This window comes from Ranitomeya variabilis, chromosome 4, assembly GCF_051348905.1.
Source record: "Ranitomeya variabilis isolate aRanVar5 chromosome 4, aRanVar5.hap1, whole genome shotgun sequence".
NCBI classification, from domain to species: Eukaryota; Metazoa; Chordata; class Amphibia; order Anura; family Dendrobatidae; genus Ranitomeya; species Ranitomeya variabilis.
Window position 1 is genome coordinate 412,656,203 of NC_135235.1, and position 8,764 is coordinate 412,664,966.

An 8,764-nucleotide genomic window follows, 5' to 3' on the forward strand; every position below is an offset into this window, starting at 1 on the left:
CCAATCCGAGGATCAGGTAAATTAACCCCGGAACAGCTAGACAAAACCTAGCCGACGCCAATGAGCAAATAGTGGTCAAAAGCGGAACTACCGCTGTCTGTCGGATGACCTGGTCTGAACAGCGTCCGACATGACACCAGGGTAATGTTAGTGATATATCCCATCTGGTTCATGGGGCGGGGACAACATGGGCCGGTGTGATTTCAAATGCCAGGACTGAATTTCAGCCACAGTCCGTACCTGCATATAGGTGTGAAACATGCAAAGTGGGCAGCATGCATTGAGAGTGCACCCCAATAGTTGATAGGCACATGCTCGGTAGAACGCTAACTTGGACCAGACTAGTCATGCCGTTAATGATGACATTCCCTCTGATCCTCCAGATCAATCAAAAGTGGCAGGAATCTAAGAGGAAGAATTCAATGTCATGTGAACAAAATTGGTAAGGGTTCATTTTTTTATTACAATAAATGCATGCTATTAAAATGAATGTTTTGCCAAATGAGGGCACCTAGTATAATTTATTTAGACTTCATCAAGCCATTTAAAAAAAAACAAAAGTATTAAAAAAAACCCTAAACTAATAACCAAATAAAAAAGTACTAGATTGATGGAATAAAATCTATTTTTAAGCAGCCCATGAGGATATGTCATAGGCAGGCATCAATGTGTTATATTTTAAAGCATTTAGAAAGACATTGTTGCAAACATGACACTTTCTCTGGGGGTATCTTCGGTTTGCCATTGAGGGTATTGGTGCCATAAAGTGTCTCTCTGTGAGCCTCCGCAGCTCCTCTGGTGGTTCCAGGTGTAATGCTGGGTCTGTGATGGGAAAGATGAGGGTTTTTAAAGGAAAAATAAAATAAAATAAAAATTGAGTGTGCCACTTTTCTGTGTGCGCACTTACATCTGCACTGCAGGACCATAGATACACATCTCTGATCCACGTATGGATGGTACATAATTAACCCCTTCACCCCCGGAGCTTTTTCCGTTGTTTCGTTTTCGTTTTTCGCTCCCCTCCTTCCCAGAGCCATAACTTTTTTTATTTTTCCGTCAATATGGCCATGTGAGGGCTTATTTTTTGCGGGACGAGATGTACTTTTGAACGATACCATTGGTTTTACCATGCCGTGTAACAGAAAACGGGAAAAAAATTCCAAGTGTGATGAAATTGCAAAAAAAGTGCAATCTCACACTTGTTTTTTGTTTGGCTTTTTTGCTAGGTTCACCAAATGCTAAAACTAACCTGCCATTATGATTCTCCAGGTCATTATGAGTTCATAGACACCAACATGTCTAGGTTATTTTTTACCTAATTGGTGAAAAAAAAATCCAAAATTTGCTTAAAAAAAAAAAAAAAAAAAATTGCGCGATTTTCCAATACCCGTAGCGTCTCCAATTTTCATGATCTGGGGTCGGGTGAGGGCTTATTTTTTGTGTGCCGAGCTGGCGTTTTTAATGATACCATTTTGGTGTAGATACATTCTTTTGATCGCCCGTTATTGCATTTTAATGCAATGTCGCGGCGACCAAAAAAACGTAATTTTGGCGTTTTGATTTTTTTCTCGCTACGCCATTTAGCGGTCAGGTTAATCCTTTGTTTTTATTGATAGATCGGGCGATTCTGAACGCGGCGATACCAAATATGTGTAGGTTTAATTTTTTTTAATTGTTTTATTTTGATTGGGGCGAAAGGGGGGTGATTTGAACTTTTATATATTTTTTATTTTTTTAATATTTTTAAACACTTTTTTTTCTTAATTTTGGCATGCTTCAATAGCCTCCATAGGAGGCTAGAAGCATGCACTACACGATCGGCTCTGCTACATAGAGGTGAAATACAGATCACCTCTATGTAGTAGAAAGGCAGGTGTACTTTGAGCACTGACCACAGGGTGGCGCTCAAAGCAATCGGCCATCAACAACCATAGAGGTCTCAAGGAGACCTCTGGTTGTTATGGCAATGCACCGCTGACCCCCGATCATGTGATGGGGGTCAGCGGAGCGAGCGCCTCCGGCTGCGCGGCCGGGAGCGCTAGTTAAATGCCGCTGCAGTGCGCAGACGCCGGGCCTCTCTGACCTTTCCGGCGCCTGCGCACTGCAGTACTTTGCAGTACACACTGCAGACAAAGTACGCCTGCGCCGGAGCCGCGGCGTAAAGACCCGAAGAGGACGTCATGGAATGAAGATGGGAGGCGCCGGAGCGGACCGGAGACACCCATCCGACCTGACCGCACCGGGACCGCCCCTGGGTGAGTATAATCTAACGTCTTTTTCTCCTCTTTCAGGATACATCGGGGGCTTATCTACAGCATTACAGAATGCTGTAGATAAGCCCCTGATGCCGGTGAGCTTACCTCACCAGCCATTTTGGGGGTGACAGGTTCCCTTTAATAGCTCATTTATATATTAAGAAAAATGTAGTATTTCTCTGGAATAAGACAATGGATCGCAGATATCAAGATATCACTTTATTCAACTCTCTATGACTTGAGACGACTTATGAGGGTTTATAATACTGACAGATTCCCTTTTAAATGGGCAGAAGCCTAGAGGGTGATGACCTCTGACATTCTCTACCCGTTCCAAACAGACATATATTCAAGTTGGTAAAGAACTGGAGAGAATTCTAGCAAATGAACAAAGAAAAGGACAAGAAATGTGACTACTATATATTGACTATTACTCACCTGGGCTAATGTTTACAGGACGATCCTCTTTCCTACATGGCTGATCACCTCTCATGTACGACTCTTCTTCTCCCTCTATAACTTCAACTTTAATATCAATCAAATCTTCCACCTGATTTAACACGCAAAACCAAAAACACACATTTTGGACAGGCAAAGTGGTTCTCATTTAGCAAAACCAACAAAGAAACTCTTTTTTTTACTCTTAGCAACAAATAAGAGCAAGCTATTTTTTTTTTTAATGCCCTGGAAAATAAAAACATCACTGTGATTAGCAGTTGTGAACAACAACGTCGGTTTTTCTTGTAGAGATTTTTTTTATTGAACATTTTAAACGTTTTATGAAAACAGACAATAAAAATCCCCCATAAGAAAACTTCCCTGCATACAAAACGTATTTCTTAAAGTGCATTTTTACTGTCATTTTTAAGGTCTGTGTAATGCATAAGAAAAAGAATGTTATTTTGAATGAATTACTAAATTGTTTTGACTAGTGAAGTAATTGCTATAGTGGATGAAAATTACCTCTATCTTATGTAAGGTCGCTGAAGGACACCTGGTTGGGTGGGAGATAAACCTGGAGAAATGCTTTAGCACACGTAGGACTAAAAGGGGTTAATCGGTCATGACCGTTTGATTGTGAGCAGCTGAAGAATTGGGCGAGACAGCTGCTCACCATATCTCCACCCCGGGGTGTGGTCATTTTGTAAATTGAGACCTGTTTGTCTCACACATTGCTGTGTGTAAGGAGGTGTGCAGATCTCCTGGATTGAGTGCCTTTGCTAAAGGACTAAGAAGCTGGACTCTAAGCCATGCGGGTTAACTATTGTATGGACTTTTTGCTTTATGTTATACTTTGAGATGGACATGGGCTGTATTTGAATTTCCTCTGATGTGGTTTATGAGGAAAGCAATAAACAAGACGGACATTTAACTCCCAAGTGAGCAGCATTGTTACACTGGCAGAAACCTGACCTAGAATGTTAGTAGGACTCAGGGCCGGCCTTTGCCCTGTGCGACCTGTGCGGCCACACAGGGCGCCAAGCAGTGGCGTAGGAAGGGGGGCGCAATGCGGGGGGCGGCACAATGCGGGGGGCGGGTCGCCGGCGGTGCAGAATTTACCTGTTCGCATGTCAGCTTCAGAAAAATGGCCGCCGCGATCTCCATCTGCGCATGCGCGGCATCCCGCGGCCATTTTCCTGAAGCCCCAGGCAGCAGAGCACTCCACCTGCGCACGCGCGGCCTCAGGAAGATGGCCGCCCCCACCGATAACCAGACAGAGCAGGATCGCGGTCAGGTAAGCAGAACTTGTTTTGTTTTTTTTTTTATTGAGAGCAGCGATCGGGGGGGGGGGCCCAGGGCAGAAAGCTGGACACAGGGGGGCAGAAAGCTGGACACTGGGGGGCAGAAAGCTGGACACAGGGGGGCAGAAAGCTGGACACAGGGGGGCAGAAAGCTGGACACTGGGGCAGAACGCTGGACACAGGGGGGGGCAGAAAGCTGGACACTGGGGGGCAGAAAGCTGGACACTGGGCAGAACGCTGGACACAGGGGGGGCAGAAAGCTGGACACTGGGGGGCAGAAAGCTGGACACAGGGGGGGGCAGAAAGCTGGACACTGGGGGGCAGAAAGCTGGACACTGGGGCAGAACGCTGGACACAGGGGGGGGGCAGAAAGCTGGACACTGGGGGGCAGAAAGCTGGACACAGGGGGGCAGAAAGCTGGACACAGGGGGGCAGAAAGCTGGACACTGGGGCAGAACGCTGGACACAGGGGGGGGGGCAGAAAGCTGGACACTGGGGGGCAGAAAGCTGGACACTGGGGCAGAACGCTGGACACAGGGGGGGGCAGAAAGCTGGACACTGGGGGGCAGAAAGCTGGACACAGGGGGGGGGGCAGAAAGCTGGACACTGGGGGGCAGAAAGCTGGACACTGGGGCAGAACGCTGGACACAGGGGGGGGCAGAAAGCTGGACACTGGGGGGCAGAAAGCTGGACACTGGGGGGCAGAAAGCTGGACACTGGGGCAGAACGCTGGACACAGGGGGGGGCAGAAAGCTGGACACTGGGGGGCAGAAAGCTGGACACAGGGGGGGGCAGAAAGCTGGACACAGGGGGGCAGAAAGGACATTGGGGCAGAACGCTGCACACGAGGGCAGAACGCTGGACACGGGGGGCAGAACGCTGGACACAGGGGCAGAACGCTGGACACGGGGGCAGAACGCTGGACACAGGGGCAGAACGCTGGACACTGGGGCAGAACGCTGGACACTGGGGCAGAACGCTGGACACGGGGGCAGAACGCTGGACACGGGGGCAGAACGCTGGACACGGGGGCAGAACGCTGGACACGGGGGCAGAACGCTGGACACTGGGGCAGAACGCTGGACACTGGGGCAGAACGCTGGACACTGGGGCAGAACGCTGGACACGGGGGCAGAACGCTGGACACGGGGGCAGAACGCTGGACACTGGGGCAGAAAGCTGGACACTGGGGCAGAAAGCTGGACACTGGGGCAGAAAGCTGGACACTGGGGCAGAAAGCTGGACACTGGGGCAGAAAGCTGGACACAGGGGGCAGAAAGCTGGACACAGGGGCAGAATGCTGGACACTGGTGCAGAATGCTGGACACGGGCAGAATGCTTGACACAGGGGCAGAATGGAGACACGGGGCAGGATGACAGACATGGCGTCATGACTGGAGACACTGGAGGCAGGATTGGAGACAGATGGGGCAGGATGGATACGATGGAGACAGATGGGGCAGGATGGGAAGATCATATGGGGCAGGATAGATACTCATTAGGGCAGGATGGGAGAATATATGGCTGACGCCAGGAATGAGACACACGGGGGCCAGGATGGCGAATATTATTACCATAGGGGCTAATTAAGGGATATTATTACTGCAGTGATGTATTTATTTTATTTTTTGAGTATACTGTTTTAAATGGAGGGGCGGTCCTATTACTGTGTAGAGTGACACTATGTCGCCTTCTTCATGTGGTGTAATGTAGAAGTTGGGAAAATTAAGTAATGTGTTCTGCAAGTGGAACTCGAGATAACTGTGTTATTTCCTGCAGAGACGAGTCCTGGCTGGATGAAGTGATGGCGGTCTGTGCGGGATGAAAGATGAAGGACTTCACCTAGAGATGTCACTGGTGAGTCAGTGTGTTACCTATACACTGACACTATACACTGTATACTATATACTGAGGTCCTGTGTATGTCACCGGTGATCACTGTATTACCTATACACAGACGCTGCATACTAAGTACAGATCTCCTGTGTATAATGGCACTTATGGTGATAGTATTGTGGTTTTTTTTATTATTGATCAGTATTGTAGTATTCAGTCACTATGTGGTGGTAATATGTGGTCTGGTCATGATGTTGTGGTATTCGTTCCTTGTATTTGATATTATTCGATCACTGTGGTGGTAATATGTCATCTGGTCATGGTGTGGCGGTGTTTGGCCTTGCAGGCCGCCGCTCTGCACTCTGATTGGCTGTCAGCCCATATGGCTTTGGACCAAGCGTCATTTTTTCCTTTTGGTCCGCTTTAAAGCACTTTATAATTCCCGTTATTGCAATATTAGTGTTTCTTCAAGTGTTTTGCAGGGAAACACAAGTTTTCTAAGTAAACGTGTTGTTGTGAATATTAAAGAGTTATTGTTTTCTTTCAAAGTTTGGAGGGGGGGGGGGCGCCGTCCTGCAGTCTCGCACAGGGCGCCTTTTGGGCTAAGTCCGGCCCTGGTAGGACTGGATCCTGTGCAGTAGAAAGCCCCGCTGCTGGGTCCGGGATATGATCTATACCACGTACTGTCAAGCTCTCCAGGTCACAGCAGTGGTGCTTCCTACTGCATACATTCACAGGTTCCTTTCCTATTAATATGCGAGTACAGGTTTCTAATAGTGACAGCCATTTTAATGTACTACAATGACTCTCCATAGACAAAATAAGTGTCATTTACTAATCAAAGGAATTTATTCATAATTACATTTTATTTCTTTATTTTTCTCTACTGTATTCCAGGGTAACCCCTTTAATTAAACCTCGCTTCTACATATCCTTTTCTGCACAGCTTGTACACCAGACTAGTAGAAATGTACTTGACAGCCCAACGCAAGTGCTCGAGACCAGCTAGCATCGTCTGCTATAAGCACACTGGATTCACATTGCTCTCTCTTCTGTGCTTAGTTTGCATATACCTATCTTCAGTAATAAACCTACTTTGGAACTGTTTACCCTCAATTTATAATGGCCTCAAGTTTCCATATTTTTTAATATATCAGTCTTTCCTAAAGGTACCTTCACACGAAGCGACGCTGCAGCGATAGCGACAACGATGTAGATCGCTGCAGCGTCGCTGTTTGGTCGCTGGAGAGCTGTCACACAGACCGCTCTCCAGCGATCAACTATGCCGAGGTCCCCTGGTAACCAGGGTAAACATCGGGTAACTAAGCGCAGGGCCGCGCTTAGTAACCCGATGTTTACCCTGGTTACCAGCGTAAAATCTAAAAAAAACAAACAGCACATACTTACATTCACGTCCCCCTGCGTCCACTTCCTGACTGACTGAGCGCCGTACAGTGAGAGCAGAGCGGTGACGTCACCGCTGTGCTGCTTTCACTTTCACTTTGCGGCGCTGAGTCAGAGGAGGAAGCAGACTGCAGGGGACGCAATGTGAGTATGTGCTGTTTGTTTTTTTTACATTTTACGCTAGTAACCAGGGTAAACATCGGGTAACTAAGCGCGGCCCTGCGCTTAGTAACCCGATGTTTACCCTGGTTACCAGTGTAAAATATCGCTGGTATCGTTGCTTTTGCTTTCAAACACAACGATACACAGCGATCGGACGACCAAATAAAGTTCTGGACTTTATTCAGCGACCAGCGACATCACAGCAGGATCCTGATCGCTGCTGCGTGTCAAACGAAACGATATCGCTTAGCGAGGACGCTGCAACGTCACGGATTGCTAGCGATATCGTTATAATGTCGTTTCGTGTGAAGGTACCTTTAGCCTTCAACATTCACTGCCAGACACTGCAGATCGGCATCACATTTTATTCCCTGATAATCAGCTTGGGGACCTTACTCTTCAAACACTTGCATTACTGGCGCGCATTCATTGAGGGGCTGTCCAGTAATTCCAGCTTTATTCTAACTTTAGGATACATTGTGTGTGCACTATAATGCCCTTATTTTTTTCTTATTTGAGTTGATATTTTGGAGGCCAGTTTTCCTTAAAATTTCATTCCCAAGTTAGAACATTTTCAACTTATAATGGCTGTCTCAGAAAAAAAGAACTATTTTAGCTTGAGGGACCACTGTATCTGAAAATTTCTTACATGTGTCTACCTGATTATTGTGTAGGACACAGGGACTTTTCTCTGGAGATTCCTCAGAATACAGAGCAATAGAACATCTCTCCGGTGGATTTTCATCTAGAGAAGAATAACACAATGTTCACATGTGGTGATCAGTCTATTGGTGATATCAAGATGACACTTAAATCTGGGGTCTTTTGCCACTCGTGAAAACGTCCTCTTACCTATTGATGGTGGGGTCTGGTGCATCTCCATCATAATTTTCTTCTACAAACTCTTGTTTTCTTCTAAGTACTCCCATCTTCCACAGAGAAATAGACAGTGACATCCTGATACCGTATGGGAACCTGACACATAAAAATTATACAGAAAATCATATTGAGTTGCTGAAGATGCTGATTATTTCCACTGATCCACAGACTTGGCTTACCTTACATTTTCATTAAAAAATGTTTCTGGAAAACATTAGACTTCAATTTCTGTTTGCTAATTCTACTCAGCTTGATTGTACCCAGCTCTAGTGAAATTAGGCAGCCCACGTTTGTCACTTGGTGAAACAAACCCATAGAGCTGGCATGGCAACGCTGCCTAATCTCACTAGATCTGGGCACAGCCATGCTGCAGGAGTTACTGCTGATAGCACAATGAAGGAGACACATGATGTAGTGGTTCTTATGGAGTATGTGCAGCGCCCCAGAGTCCTGGTCATTGCAGTACTGTGGCTCCGCCACTAAGGG

The 8,764-nt window shown here is 46.8% G+C and overlaps 1 protein-coding gene across 1 annotated transcript; it reads right to left on the minus strand.

Moving 5' to 3' along the window:
- Positions 1-462: 462 nt before the first annotated feature.
- On the minus strand, positions 463-8,564 carry LOC143765018 (uncharacterized). The gene is made up of 5 exons (XM_077251236.1): positions 8,458-8,564; positions 8,252-8,374; positions 8,059-8,144; positions 2,694-2,805; positions 463-822 (listed from the first exon to the last, which is right to left on the minus strand). Exons 2-5 carry the CDS (start codon positions 8,283-8,285, stop codon positions 629-631), a joined length of 426 nt encoding a protein of 141 aa, XP_077107351.1. The 5' UTR covers positions 8,286-8,374; positions 8,458-8,564; the 3' UTR covers positions 463-628.
- Between the last annotated feature and the right edge of the window lie 200 nt (positions 8,565-8,764).

Excerpts from the sequence above, each read along its gene's own strand:
- LOC143765018 (XM_077251236.1), bottom strand. The coding sequence starts at position 8,285 with ATGATGGAGATGCACCAGACCCCACCATCAATAG. Across the intron at positions 8,145-8,251 it reads CCAGACCCCACCATCAATAG|ATGAAAATCCACCGGAGAGA; the intron begins GTAAGAGGACGT and ends ATTCTTCTCTAG. Across the intron at positions 823-2,693 it reads TCCTGTAAACATTAGCCCAG|ACCCAGCATTACACCTGGAA; the intron begins GTGAGTAATAGT and ends TTCCCATCACAG.